Source organism: Grampus griseus (assembly GCF_964374135.1).
Source record: "Grampus griseus genome assembly, chromosome: 6".
NCBI classification, from domain to species: domain Eukaryota; kingdom Metazoa; phylum Chordata; class Mammalia; order Artiodactyla; family Delphinidae; genus Grampus; species Grampus griseus.
In genome coordinates, this window is record NC_139000.1 from 4,186,092 (window position 1) to 4,201,924 (window position 15,833).

A 15,833-nucleotide genomic window follows, 5' to 3' on the forward strand; every position below is an offset into this window, starting at 1 on the left:
TTTTTCACCTTTGAGAATGATGTTTGCTGTGGGTTTGGTGTATATGGTCTTTATTATGTTGAGGTAGGTTCGCTCTGTGCCCACTTTCTGGAGTTTTTATCATAAATGGGTGTTGAATTTTGTCAAAAGCTTTTTCTGCGTCTGTTGAGATGATCATATGGTTTTTATTCTTCATTTGTTAATATGGTGTATCACATTGATTGATTTGCATATATTGAAGAATCCTTGCATCCCTGGGATAAATCCCACTTGATCATGGTGTATGATCTTTTTAATGTGTTGTTGGATTCTGTTTGCTAGTGTTTTGTTGAGGATTTTTGCATCTATATTCATCAGTGCTATTGGTCTGTAATTTTCTTTTTTTGTAGTATCTTCGTCTGGTTTTGGTATCAGGGTGATGGTGGCCTCATAGAATGAGTTTGGGAGTGTTCCTTCCTCTGCAATTTTCTGGAAGATTTTGAGAAGGATGGGTGTTAGCTCTTCTCTAAATGTTTGATAGAATTCACCTGTGAAGCCGTCTGGTCCTGGACTTCTGTTTGTTGGAAGATTTTTAATCACACTTTAAATTTCATTACTTGTGATCGGTCTGTTCATATTTTCTATTTCTTCCTGGTTCAGTCTTGGAAGGTTATACCTTTCTAAGAATTTGTCCATTTTTTCCAGGTTGTCCATTTTATTGCCATAGAGTTGCTTGTAGTAGTCTCTTAGAATGCTTTGTATTTCTGTGGTGTCTGTTGTAACTTCTCCTTTTTCATTTTTAATTAATTTGAGTCCTCTCCCTCTTCTTCTTGATGAGCCTGGCTAAAGGTTTATCAATTTTGTTTATCTTCTCAAAGAACCAGCTTTTAGTTTTACTGATCTTTGGTATTGTTTTCTTTGTTTCTATTTCATTTATTTCTGTTCTGATCATTATGATTTCGTTCCCTCTACGAACTTTGGGTTTTGTTTGTTTTTCTTTCTCCAGTTCCTTTAGGTGTAAGGTTAGATTATTTGAGATTTTTCTTGTTTCTTGGGGGTAGGCTTGTATTGCTCTACACTTCCCTCTTAGAATTGCTTTTGCTGCATCCCATAGGTTTTTGGGTTTTTGAAAAATTAATTTTTAAAAATTAAAAATTTTTAAATTAAAAATTGGGTCTTTGGGTTGGGTCTTTGTTGCTGCGTGCGGGCTTTCTCTAGTTGCGGCGAGCGGGGGCTACTCTTTGTTGTGGTGCGCAAGCTTCTCATTGCGGTGGCTTGTTGCAGAGCATGGGCTCTAGACACGTGGGCTTCAGTAGTTGTGGTACGTGGGCTCAGTAGTTGTGGCTCGTGGGCTCTAGAGCACAGGCTCAGTAGTTGTGGTGCATGGGCTTAGTTGCTCCGCGGCATGTGGGATCTTCCCGGGCCAGGGCTCTAACCCATGTTGCCTGCATTGGCAGGCGGATACTTAACCACTGCACCACCAGGGACGTCCTCCTGTAGGTTTTGGATTGTCGTGTTTTCGTTGTCATTTGTCTCTAGGTATTTTTTGATTTTCTCTTTGATTTCTTCAATGATCTCTTGGTTATTTAGTAACGTATTGTTTAGCCTCCATGTCTTTTGTGTTTTTTATGTTTTTTTCACTGTAATTGATTTCTAATCTCATAGCATTGTGGTCGGAAAAGATGCTTGATATGATTTCAGTTTTCTTAAATTTACCAAGGCTTGATTTGTGACCCAAGATATGATCTATCCTGGAGAATGTTCCATGTGCACTGGAGAAGAAAGTGTAATCTGCTGTTTTTGGGTGGAATGTCCTATAAATATCAATTAAATCTATCTGGTCTATTGTGTCATTTAAAGCTTGTGTTTCCTTATTCATTTTCTGTCTGGATGATCTGTCCACTGGTGTAAGTGAGGTGTTAAAGTCCCCCACTATTATTGTGTTACTGTCGATTTCCTCTTTTATAGCTGTTAGCAGTTGCCTTATGTATTGAGGTGCTCTTATTTTGGGTGCATATATATTTACAATTGTTATATCTTCTTATTGGATTGATCCCTTGATCATTATGTAGCATCCTTGTCTCTTCTAACATTCTTTATTTTAAAGTCTATTTTATCTGATATGAGTATTGCTACTCCAGCTTTCGTTTGATTTCCATTTGCATGGAATATCTTTTTCCATCCCCTCACTTTCAGTCTGTATGTGTTCCTAGGTCTGAAGTGGGTCTCTTGTAGACAGCATATATATGGGTCTTGTTTTTGTATCCATTCAGCGATCCTGTGTCTTTTGGTTGGAGCATTTAATCCATTCATGGTCAAGGTAATTATCGATATGTATGTTCCTGTTACCATTTTCTTAATTGTTATGGGTTTGTTTTTGTAGGTCGTTTTCTTTTGTGTTTCCCACTTAGAGAAGTTTCCTTCGAATTTGTTGTAGAGCTGGTTTGGTGGTGCTGAATTCTCTTAGCTTTTGCTTGTATGTAAAGCTTTTGATTTCTCCATTGAATCTGAATGAGCTCCTTGCCAGGTAGAGTAATCTTGGTTGTAGGTTCTTCCCTTTCATCACTTTAAATATATCGTGCCACTCCCTTCTGGCTTGTAGAGTTTCTACTGAGAAATGAGCTGTTAACCTCATGGGAGTTCCTTTGTATGTTATTGGTCGTTTTTCCCTTGTTGTTTTCAGTAATGTTCCTTTGTCTTTAATTTTTGTCAATTTTTTTTTTTTTTTTTTTTTTTGTGGTACGTGGGCCTCTCACTGTTGTGGCCTCTCCCACTGCGGAGCACAGGCTCCGAATGTGCAGGCTCAACGGCCATGGTTCACGGGCCCAGCCGCTCCACGGCATGTGAGATCCTCCCGGACCGGGGCACGAACCCGTGTCCCCTGCATCAGCAGGCGGACTCCCAACCACTGCACCACCAGGGAAGCCCTAATTTTTGTCAACTTGATTACTGTGTGTCTTGGCGTGTTTCTCCTTGGGTTTATCCTGCCTGGGACTCTCTGCGCTTCCTGGACTTGGGTGGCTATTTCCTTTCCCATGTTAGGGAAGTTTTTGACTATAATCTCTTCAAATATTTTCTTGGGTCCTTTCTCTCTCTCTTCTCCTTCTGGGACCCCTATAATGCGAATGTTGTTGCGTTTAATGTTGTCCCAGAGGTCTCTTAGGCTGTCATCATTTCTTTTCATTCTTTTTTCTTTATTCTTTTCCATGGCAGTGAATTCCACCATTCTGTCTTCCAGATCACTTATCCGTTCTTCTGACTCAGTTACTCTGCTATTGATTCCTTCTAGTGTATTTTTCATTGCAGTTATTGTATTGTTCATCTCTGTTTGTTCTTTATTTCTTCTAGGTGTTTTTTCTTTAATTCTTGTAAGTCTTTGTTAAATATTTCTTGCATCTTCTTGATCTTTGCCTCCATTCTTTTTCCAAGGTCCTGGATCATCTTCACTGTCATTTTTCTGAATTCCTTTTCTGGAAGGTTGCCTATCTCCACTTCATTTAGTTGTTTTTCTGGGGTTTTATTTTGTTCCTTCATCTTGTACATAGTCATCTGCCTTTTCATTTTGTCTTGTCTTTCTGTGAATATGGTTTTCCTTCCACAGGGTGCAGAATTGTAGTTCTTGCTTCTGCTGTCTGCCCTCTGGTGGCTGAGGCTATCTAAGAGGCTTGTAACAGGCTTCCTGATGGAAGGGACTGGTGGTGGGTAGAGCTGGGTGTTGCTGTGGTGGGCAGAGCTCAGTAAAACTTTAATCTGCTTATCTGCTGATGGGTGGGGCTGGGTTCCCTCCCTGTTGGTTGTTTGGCCTGAGGCAACCCAGCACTGGAGCCTACGTGGCTCTTTGGTGGGGCTAATGGTGGACTCTGGGAGGGCTCCCGCCAAGGAGTACTTCCCAGAACTTCTGCCGCCAGTGTCCTTGTCCCCACAGTGAGCCACAGCCACCCCCCCCCCCGCCTCTGCAGGAGACCCTCCAACACTAGCAGGTAGGTCTGGTTCAGTCTCCTATGGGGTCACTGCGCCTTCCCCTGGGTCCCAGTGCGCACACTACTTTGTGTGTGCCCTCCAAGAGTGGAGTCTGTGTTCCCGCCTGTCCTGCCGAAGTCCTGCAATCAAATCCCGCTAGCCTTCAAAGTCTGATTCTTTAGGAATTCTTCCTCCTGTTGCCGGACCCCAGGTTGGGAAGCCTGACATGGGGCTCAGAACCTTCACTCCAGTGGGTGGACTTTGTGGTATAAGTCTTCTCCAGTTTGTGAGTCACCCGCCCAGCAATTATGGGATTTGATTTTATTGTGATTGCGCCCCTCCTACCATCTCACTGCAGCTTCTCCTTTGTATTTGGATGTGGGGTATCTTTTTTGGTGAGTTCTTGTGTCTTCCTGTTGATGATTGTTCAGCAGTTGGTTGTGATTCTGGTGCTCGCAAGAGGGAGTGAGCGCACGCCCTCTACTGTGCCATCTTGAACCAATCTCTGAAAGTAATTTCATTTAACCCTTTTTACTTGAGTTTGGATGGTGGAGGCTCTGATGGTAGTATAAAACCCCAAATTGGAGACAGTCAAAAACTGTAAGTTTCAAACTTAGTAGTAATAGGTTTGTAGCTATTATATTTGCAACCATTACAGTTTATACTGCGTTGATGAGCAGTGAGTTATGGGCAGCAGTTCATACACACATGTGCAAATTCATGTGTATATATACTTTCTAACCAAGAGAAAATTCTTCTCTATATGAGTTTTTGTTATTGGTATGGAGTAATATTTGTGGATTTTTTACGTTTCCAGGGATTTCTGGAACATGGCCTCAGGGAATGTGAAAGGTTTCCTGAGCTTTTCACTTGACTCCAGTGCATTATTAGAACACTCCAAAATCTGTACTTTGAAAACATTGATAATTCTATGTCTCTGTATATAATTTCCCATCAGTACTGTATAGTTTTGAGCCTTCTTTATAACACAGCTGTATATTGCCTTATGATGTTTATTACTAACTGCTTCCATTATTTTTCATGTGTCACAGGTAAAGTTTTTACGAGTAGGCTCAGATTGAGTTTAGCCAGTGATTGATAAGCTGGCCAGCAGAATGTTCTGGATGTGGTCGAGGCACGTTGTAAGTTGAAGACATGATCATTAGTAGGAAATGTACCCATTCTCCACCAGAATAGGCCTGAAGTGGTGTGTGTTTTTTTCCTTTAGTCCTTCCATGTCTTCTTTTCTGGATACAGGTACAGAATGAGCACATGTTGTTGGTGTACACCAGGTGGTATTTCCACCATTGACTTCCTGCAACACTATGCATCTGAGACCCACTCCAGTGAATTTCAGAAAGCGGATGAAGACCTCTGCTACTGCTTAGAGTGTGTGGCTGAGTACCACAAAGCAAGGGATGAATTGCCATCCTTACATAAGGTACTTTACATTAATTGGGCAGTATTTTTCAGAGCTTGATAACTAGGAAGAGAATAAATTTGAACTCTGTTGGAAGCATTCAGGGAACTGACAATGTGATTTAAACTGTGAATGCTAATATACTTCTAGTATCTAACTCATTGCCTGGTAGATAGTAGGTGCTGAGTAAATGCTTATTTTTATTTTTATTTTTTTTCGGTACACGGGCCTCTCACTGTTGTGGCCTCTCCTGTTGCGGAGCACGGGCTCCGGATGGCAGGCTCAGCGACCATGGCTCACGGGCCCAGCCCTCCGCGGCATGTGGGATCTTCCCGGACCGGGGCACGAACCCGTGTCCCCTGCATCGGCAGGCGGACTCTCAACCACTGCGCCACCAGTGAAGCCCTAAATGCTTATTGATTGATAGAATTGAATTGAAATCTAATTTTCAGAATTTTATAGCAGAATAGCAGAATTTTATAATCCTCCACTTTCAGTCATTTTGATGTGAAACAGTTTCATGAAATGAAGTGACGTATGGGGTTTTTTTGGGTTCATGTTTTAATGTCATTGTGTTTGACATTGTTAACAGCCAGGTATCTGAATGGCTTGGGTTATTTTTTTATTGGCTAATAGTTCTTTTTTTTCCCCTCTCTTCATTTTTTAATGGGTAAATGGTATAAATCAATAAAGACAAGCATTTTTTCATTCACAGTAACCAAAGTGAAACATGTAATTTTAAATATGTGGCTTTGAATATTGGTTTATTATATTTATCTGATGAAAAATGGAATACAGACCATAGAGAAATGTATAATAATATAAAAAAGAGGAGGGGGATGATTAGTTATGAACCTTTTGAGGAAAACTTTTACGTTTACAAGGTTTCCTAGCTATGAAGCTAACCAATGTCTTTATGCTAAAGCTGATGTTTCAAGGTAGTTACCTATGGCTGGAACATAGGGAAGTCAGAGGAGGCCCAGCTTGTGCCTTGGTAAAGAAGCTCCAACTTCTCATTTCCTTTTCAATAGAGTATAGTTGACAGAGCTGTTGATAGCAAAACTCTGCAAGAGTGATGTTTTAAACATCTCATGCTCTATGTACTCATGTTCATGTATCATAAAAGCCACTTTTATGTTTAGTGACTGTTTTCTTTAAATCTAACATATGATGTTTAGTACTTCTTTAAACTTCTGAATTTTTATACTTAGGAAAAGGCTTTCTAGAAGGATCATCACATCCAGTATATTTTGTTGATAATAAGATATAAAGCACACTGCCCGTTTTTCTTTTCCTGTAGGTTTTATGGGAATTAGAAACCTCACGTCTCATAAATCACTTTGAAAAGGCCATGAAGGCAGAAATTGGAGACGATGACGAGTTATATATAGTAGACGACAATGGAGAGGCACAGCTGTTTGACTTTACTGGCCAAGACTTTGAAAATAAGCTTCGAGTTCCTCTTCTTGAAATACTGAAATATCCTTATTTGCTTTTACATGAGCGTGTTAGTGAGTATCTTGGGTGTTTCACAGTTGTATCATTTTTTTTTATTTTAAGAATTGTAAGAAAAAAAAAGAATTGTAAGAATTTGGGTTTATATTGAAAATCTGTTTCTTAAACATATAATTAGGATACTTATTATTATTTTTTCCAAACGTTTTATTTTGAGCGTTTCCAGACCTAGAAAAGTGAATTACACAGTGAATACCATAAACACACCACAAAGATTCTACAGTTGCTAACATCTTGCTGTATTTGCTTTATCACATGTATATTCATCTATCCATTCAATTAATTTTCATTCTTGGAATGTGTCTGTAGCAGGGTTTTTCAAACTTGGCACTGTTGACAGTTTGGATAATTCTTGGTGGGTGAGGGACATGCTGTTTATTGTGGGATGTTTAGCAGCATCCCTGGCCTCTCTCCACTAGATGCTGGTAGTGACTTGCTCTCCCCATTACCCTAATTGTGACAACCAAAAATGTCTCCAGATATTGCCAAATGTCCCTTGGGAGTTGGGGATCAGGGCCAGTGAGGGACAGAATCGCCAGGTTGAGAACCACTGGTCTGTAGTAATTTTCAGTAATCACTATGGCATCGCATATTACGGCTGCCTAGATTTTGGTCATTTATATTTGCATTTCTTAATATGAATCTCTTGAAGACATTTTCCTGATCTATCAAATCTAATGAAATAACAGTACCTTTAAGGCACCCACTACTATATCTAGTCCACATTCAGATTTTCCCGGTAGTTGCAAAATGTGTTTTTTGGACGATTTATTTAAATTAGAGTCCAATCAGGGACTGTGCATTTGGTTCCATATTTCTTACATCTCTTTTAATCCAGAATAGTTTACTCTTATATATGTGTGCACAGGTATAGATATAGATAGATAGATTTTTTTTCTTTTTTGTCATAACTTTGACTTGCTGCGACCAAATGGTTGCCCTAAAGAATAATGTGCTTCCTGGACTTTTCTGATTTCTTCCTTGTCATGTTATTTGACTTGTTTCTCTATTCTCTGTATTTTCAGTAAATTGAAAAGTATATCTAAAGATTTATTAGATAAATCAGTTCTTTCTAAATAAATTCAAAATAACTAGATTTTTAAATTCTAACACGTCATTTTTCAAACATTTATTAAAGAGTACCATATCCAGAAAAGTACATAAGCTTGATTTTTCATAAACTAAACACACTTGTGTAGCTGGCACCCAGGTCAAGAAACAAAACATCATCAACACACCAGGAGCTCTCCTCTTGCTTTTCCAGTCATTGTTTCTCCTTCCCAAAGCTAACCACTGTCACTACAATATTCTTTGAAGCTTGACAAAATAAAGTTGATTCATCTGATGTGGTAAATGTATGAGTCTATTCAGTATACTTCTGAAAGAGTGATGAAGAAATTTCCATAAAGCAACAGGGATTAGGATAGTGCTGGTACAGATAGACTAATGGAACAGTGTAGAGAGTCCAGAAGTAAACCAAATATATTTGGGGAATTTACTCTTTGGTGATGATAGCATTTCAAACCAGTGGAGAAAATGGATTACTCAGTAACTGAGTGTAGGACAAAATAGCCATTTGGGGGGCAAAGCTGATTTTATCACTGTGGTACAAGATAAAGTCCTCATGGATCAAAATGTAAAATGCTAATGGAATTGGACCTATAGCCATACTTCTAAGAAGATGCTCTCTGGAGATAATTATGCCCAGTGCGAAAAAAGATGTTTGTACTAGGAAAGAGCAATTCATAGGCACACAGTATGATCAACCTACCGGTCTTTCAGCAGCTAAATATCATTCCTACATTTACAGCATTTTTATGCCTCAGTTTAAAAAAAAAAAAAAGGGAACAACTTTTCATTCACTTACAGAGCAACCAAAGGAGCCAAATTTAGGGAATCTTGATAAGGTGATAAGATTTATGTCTTATGTTTACTGCCTTATTTTTTCTATTTAGATGAACTATGCGTTGAAGCACTTTGCCGGATGGAACAAGCTAACTGCTCCTTTCAGGTTTTTGACAAACATCCAGGGATCTATTTGTTTTTGGTCCATCCCAATGAAATGGTGAGTGTGAGTGTTAGGCAGTGGAAGAAGGAATATTTTATTTTTGCACCTATAGTATAGATAACTATAATAGAGGTTTTTGGTTGTACTTCATTTAAAATATTTGCCAAAATTATTCTCTTGTTGTTGTAACATTACTGCAGTTAAGGAGGGGGTGCTGGGGGGGCTCAAAGAAGAGAGTTAAGACAGTAGGGAAGCACTTCTGACAGGTGATGCTTCAGTTTAAAAGACAAATGAGGGGATAATCTGAACTTGCAGTGTGTTGACCTGAACTAATGAAGAAGGACTGTTCTCTCTTGCTTTTCTTGCTTGCCTGCCCCGCTCCAAGCACATGGAAACACCAGTTAAAACACTTGAAATAATTATTTTGCTAATAGATGAGATTTTTAACAGGTGATGGGGTAGAGGGGAGGGCAAGGAAATTCAGTTCCTAGGTGCCAGACAGGAAGAGGAACTGAGAATCAAAACAGTAGGTAGACAGAAGCAGAGAGCAACACCAGAGGCTCGGAACCTGACTTTGAGCTGATTGCTGGAGTTTGAGGACTTCTCATCATGTGGCGAGGCAGCGTGTGCAGTAGGACCTGTGCACGTTGGCCTCTAGAACTGAGTTACAATGTTAAGACAATAGCCATGAAGGGTTGCTCTGCCAATAGAAGGATAGTAAAGAGGCTTTATTTTTAAGTGGCAAAGAAAGAACATGGTAATGGGGTTTCCAGTCAGAATGGTGGTGAATTTCAGTCTCCTCTGTGCCAAACCCAAACAATGATAGAAAAAAATTCAAAAAGTGGAATTCTAAAAGGTATAATCACACTTTTCAAAAGGTAAATGTTTCTTTGGACCAGTAATGGAACAGAAATACAAAGTGATAAATGGTGGAAACCTGTATGTAGGCTTGGATGGCTGTAGGTAGCGGGGGACTGAGTTTGTGCATGATAATAAGAATTACAAATATACTCCAGGCAAGGGTAGAACCAGAGTCAAGGCCTGTGCTTAAAATAAGGGTGGGGCTTTCCTGCCTGTGAAAGAAGATTGACAGAAAGTACAGCCAGCTGCTCTCTGGGACTGGCTTTCTTAAAGCTGCAAACCAGTAGAGGAAGCTGGTCCAGCTGAGCAACCAGGTCATGGGCCAAGCACTTGCAGGCTTGGTGACTGGGTCTGCAGGGCCAGGAACGACTGTATGCTTCATTATATATGTGTTTTTATAGGTCAGGAAACTGAGTCAGGAGACTTAACCACAGTTACACAGGCTAGTATGGTGACTTGGATTTGTATATAGGCAGCCTGACTCTAGAGCCCTAATGCTTTTTTTTTTTAAGTTTTTATTTGAAAATACTTTAAAATTTTCAGAAAATTCTCAAAAATAAAAAAAAGTAGAAAACACCTGTATACTCTTTAGCTGTATTCACCGATTATTAATGTTTCACTCCATTTGTTCTATCATTTGCTTTCAGTTAACTACAAAGCTGTTTGTTTTCTGAACCATTTGAGAGTAGGTCGCATATATCATAGCCTTTTGCCCCTAAATACTTCAGTGTATATTTCCTAAGAATAAGTATATTCTCACAATATTATAAACGTCAGTGCATTTAACATTGATACAGTAAGGTCTGTTTTCCAGTTGTGTCATGTGATCCAGTGTACTTTGTAGCATTTTCCCCCTGTACTTCAGTATCCAGACCAGGATCAGGATTTACATGTAGTTGTGTTACATTAGTCTCCCTTAATCTGTAACATTTCCACAGCCTTTCTTTGTCTTTTATGACAATTACATTTCTGAAGAATAGTCATTTCTGCCTCCCTCCCATTTACCAAACATAGAATGCTTTTCATTTTGGGTTTGTCTGATGCTTGCGCATGGTTAGGCTTCGGTTATACGTTCCAGCTGGAGTACTACATAAGTGATGGATGTTATGTCCTTCTCAGGGTGTCAGATATACAGGCATGCCGTATCATTCGGCCTCTCGTGGTGATGTTAATTTTGATCATCTAGTTGAGGTGTTGTCCAGTTTCTTCACTGTACAATGTCTAGTTCTTAAGTACTCTAAGATCACATAAATACCTTACTCCTCACCAAAATTTTCTCCTAAATTTAGCATTACCTGGTGGTTCTTCCCTGAGCCAGTTTTTCTAAGGTTGCAAAATAATTTCAACCCCAGCACTTTACATATTTACCAGTCAGCACTTGACATTGATTGTACTATAATCAAGAGCCATTTTCCCTGCTCTTCATTTATTCATCTGTTTATTATAAGTTATAGACTCATTGATTCCTTTGTATTTTTTTCGATAGCTTAAAATTCATTACTTAATTATGTTGGCATAGAGCCCATTCTTTTGTCCACTAGTTCTGTGTTCTGCAAACTTTTCTGCCCATAACCTAAGTAAAAATGTTCTTCATCGAGTCATCGAGTCATCACATATATATACGTATGTGACCTAAACATTTCACAAAACAGTACTTACTGTTACTATGAAGGATGCCCACTGATTTTTTTAAATTTTATTTAGTTTTTAAGGTTGGTTGTGATCACTAATTCAATTTGTAGTGCAGAATAAATTTAAAATCACTTCCCTATGCTATATTGCCATGTAGAGGTGACCTTTGATTTCTTTTGAGGTTTCTCTTTTCATTTTTCTTCCCTTTTTTTAACTTTCTATTATGGAACATTACAAACATACAAAAAATAGATTGGTGTAGTGAACCCCCATATATCCATCACTGTGCTTCATCTGTTATCAATATGTGGTCAATATTCTACTCCTGTTAAGTTTAGTTACCGCAAATCTTAGACATCAGAGCATTTCATCCATAAAATACTTCAGTACGTGTATCAAAAAGGTAAGTGCTTTTAAAAGAAAACAATTACATCAACACACTTATAATAATAATAATAATATCATATTTCTAGTTAGTGTTTGAGTGGAAATAATTATCTCACAAATGCTTTATTAGGGTTAGTTCAAATCAGGATCAAGCAAGGTTCACATCGCATTCCAGTTGACCCTTGAGCAGCATGGGTTTGAACTGCATGGGTCCTCTTATACACAGATTCTTTTTAATAGCATGTAGTATAGTACTACACAGTTCGAGGTTAGTTGAATCCACGATGCAGAACCGGGATATGGAGGGCTGCCAACTATGTTATATTCGAATTATATTAGTGTATTCAACTACGCAGAGGGTAGGTGCCCCATGTGTGTTGTTCAAAGGTCAATTATAATTAGTATCTTCTGTCTTTTTTTTTCTTTTTTTCTGTCATCATGGACCTTTTGGTATATTTCCTTTAAATGTCTGAAAATCATATATTTTTCCTAAAGTACTTTATTCTATATGATAGTCTTTTTCTTCCAGTTTTATTGAGGTATAATTGACATATAGCATTGTATAAGTTTAAGATATACAGTGTAATGTTTTTTTTTAAAGTAGAGTTGATGTATCTCGTGTCTTTTATAATCTGTAGAGAATCCTATTTTAACTATATGCTTGCTGTATGTAGACAGTTGTGTGTAAAATGAAGTAATGAATGTGTTATGCTTTTAGGTTCGGCGTTGGGCTATCCTGACTGCAAGAAACTTGGGAAAAGTGGACAGAGATGATTATTATGACTTACAGGAGGTTTTGACTTGCCTTTTTAAAGTCATTGAGTTGGGGCTTTTAGAAAGTCCAGACATTTATACTACTTCTGCCCTTGAGACGGGTAAACTGATTCTTCTGCCTTCACACATGTATGATGCTGCCAACTACAAAAACTATTGGTTAGGTGAGTATTGTTCCTACACAAATATAATTAGTATTTTCCAATATTTCTTATGATTATCCTGCAAGGGAAGGGATCTCTTTTGGTAATCTGATCAAAATTGCTAAATAAAGGATTTCATAGTTCCCAATTCTTGTTCTGTCATTAAATTGACTATTACAACATCTTGTCTTTAAACATTTTTTATCCTAGAAATCATCTGTGTAAGAGGTACATTTTCAAGTATGGCAAATAGATCTTTTATTTAAGACAGTATTAGATGTTACAGTATTAGCATAGCAGCTGACCTTAATGGGGTTTTGATCTATTGCAACAGAGGTTTAATAGCTCTTTTCCCATCTGTAAAATATTTCCTGGAAGAAAGAGATATTAACTTTGGTTTTCATCAGGTTGTATATTGACTTAAAATATTTCTGTCCTACTTCCTTGACTCAGAGTCTTACAGTCATGTGTATATTTGGCAGTGATTGGTACTTGAAATACAGTGATTTTAAAATTTAAGGGGTTTTTGATTTTATGAGATACAAATTGTGTGGTAGTCATTTTGGAAATGGTTTTCTAACCAAGTTCGCGCCATTTTCCCTTTTTATTCAGTCTAAAGTTCTGTTCTTAGGAGGAGTTGTATATGAACGTCTCAGACTTCAGTGTCTGAGGCACTGGATACTGTTTTGTTTCGTCTTACTGCCTTGTTATTCTTTTGCCAACTAAACTGGAGAAGGCATTAGAACAGTTTTATTTAATCAATTCAAGAAAACTATACATGATCTTACAGGTATTTGCATGTTGCTGACCATTCTTGAGGAGCAAGCCATGGATTCACTGTTGTTGGGCTCAAACAAACAGAATGATTTTATGCAATCAATACTTCACACCATGGAGAGGCAATCAGATGGTAATAAACTATTTGCTGAATATTGCGATGATGGTGCACTTTGAAAATACTAGTGTCACTGTAAGAATTTGAGTGTGTGAGGTGGAGGAAAGAGAGTGAACATTTATGGTTTTGGTCACAGAGTCAGAATTTTAAATTGGAAAGGACCTTTAGAGTTTAACTCAGCACCTTACTTTCATAAAAGAAGAAACTGAAGCCCAAGGAAGTTAACTTACTTTTTTAAAAATTAATTAATTTTTGGCTGCGTTGGGTCTCTGTTGCCGTGCATGGGCTTTCTCTAGTTGCGGCGAGCGGGGGCTACTCTTCGTTGCAGTGTGCAGGCTTCTCATTGCTGTGGCTTCTCTTGTGGCGGAGCACGGGCTCTAGGCACGCAGGCTTCAGTAGTTGTGGCACACGGGCTCAGTAGTTGTGGTGCACGGGCTTAGTTGCTCCACGGTATGTGGGATCCTCCCGGACCAGGGCTCTGAACCCCTGTCCCCTGCATTGGCAGGCGGATTCTTAACCACTGTGCCACCAGGGAAGTCCCTTAACTTACTTTTTCACGTTGAAATACCCAGTTAGTGGTAGAATCAAGACTAGAACCTAAAGGAGGTAAATTTCTAATGACATGATAGTTAAAATTTTGCAGAAAGCTTCCCCTATCCCACTGTCTCCCTTTTGCCTGGTTTTTCGTTTCACTTTTGTTCTCTAGGGTTCCACCGTTCACGATGGTGGCTGCCTGCCGGCCAAGTGTGGCTCTTTACATTTACATTAATGAAACTTAAATAAAATGAAAAATTCAGGTTTTCAGTCCCACTAGCTATACTTCAAGAGCTGCCTGGTGGCTACGGTATAGAACCATTTCCATCATCCCAGAAAGTTCCCTTGGACAGTGCTCCCCTGATAGTCTAGAAAGTAGGGTCTCAAATTGTCATGTTTGTTATTAGAGCCAGCTTAGTTTTGCTCATGGTTTAATTGGGCTGATCGGGGAGAATCTGTACTAATGTTTCTAATCTTACCTTCTTTATGAAACAATGACTCAATAAAGACCAAGCATGCCAAATTTAATGAAAACATAAATATAACTTTTTACCCACATTCACTTCTCCTTAGGCAACTTCAGCGTGGCTATATATTCTTTTGTGGGGGATTCTAAAAGAAATACGTAAACATTATTTATTTATTTATTTATTTTGTGGCGCGCGGGCCTCTCACTATTGTGGCCTCTCCCGTTGCGGAGCACAGGCTCCGGACGCGCAGGCTCAGCGGCCATGGCTCACGGGCCTAGCCGCTCCACGGCATGTGGGATCTTCCCGGACCGGGGCACGAACCCGTGTCCCCTGCGTTGGCAGGCGGACTCTCAACCACTGCGCCACCAGGGAAGCCCGCTAGATGATTTTTGATTAAGGTTATTACTAATTAGGGACTTCCCTGGTGGTGCAGTGGTAAAGAATCTGCCTGCCAATGCAGGGGACATGGGTTTCAGCCCTGGTCCAGGAAGATCCCACATGCCGCAGAGCAACTAAGCCCGTGCGCCACAACTACTGAGCCTGCAAGCCACAACTACTGAAGCCCGTGCACCAGAGTCTGTGCTCCGCAACAAAATAAGCCACCACAATGAGAAGCCTGCGCACCACAACAAAGAGAAACCCCCGCTCTCCGCAACTAGAGAAAGCCCGCGCACAGTAACGAAGACCCAGCACAGCCCCCCAAATAAATAAATAAATTTATTAAAAAGGTTATTACTAATTTGTTTACCGGCATTTACTACATAAATTGTTAGTTTTTTTCCCAGTGCTTTGCATATATATTTCTGTCCTCTCCGTTAATCCAGCTCCCCTAACGCTCCTTCAAAATGAGTCACCTCCTTTTTTTTAAGCACCTTTTTTTATTTTTAAAGATTGGCATTTTTATTTATTTTATTTATAAGTTCATTTATTTATTTTTGTGGCTGTGTTGGGTCTTCATTGCTTCGTGTGGGCTTTCTCTACTTACAGCAAGTGTGGGGCTACTCTTCGTTGTGGTGCACGGGCTTCTCATTGTGGTGGCTTCTCTTGTTACAGAGCACGGGCTCTAGGCGCATGGGCTCAGTAGTTGTGGCTCGTGGGCTCTAGACTGCAGGCTCAGTAGTTGTGGCGCACGGGCTTAGTTGCTCTGCGGCATGTGGGATCGTCCTGGACCAGGGCTCAAACCCATGTCCCCTGCATTGGCAGGCAGATTCTTTCTTTAACATCTTTATTGGAGTATAATTGCTTTACAATGGTGTGTTCGTTTCTGCTGTATAAC

The 15,833-nt window shown here is 39.4% G+C and overlaps 1 protein-coding gene across 3 annotated transcripts in view; it reads left to right on the top strand.

Annotated features, from left to right (window-relative positions):
- SETX (senataxin) overlaps positions 1-15,833 on the top strand; it is a 78,570-nt gene that overhangs the window by 8,559 nt on the left and 54,178 nt on the right. For all 3 annotated transcript variants that reach the window (XM_082657085.1, XM_082657084.1, XM_082657083.1), the window contains 5 exons: positions 5,176-5,359; positions 6,639-6,849; positions 8,809-8,918; positions 12,460-12,679; positions 13,449-13,568. In XM_082657085.1, the coding sequence (XP_082513211.1) occupies positions 5,183-5,359; positions 6,639-6,849; positions 8,809-8,918; positions 12,460-12,679; positions 13,449-13,568 (838 nt within the window). In that variant the 5' untranslated portion in view covers positions 5,176-5,182. Of the gene's footprint in view, positions 1-5,175; positions 5,360-6,638; positions 6,850-8,808; positions 8,919-12,459; positions 12,680-13,448; positions 13,569-15,833 lie in introns of those variants that run through there.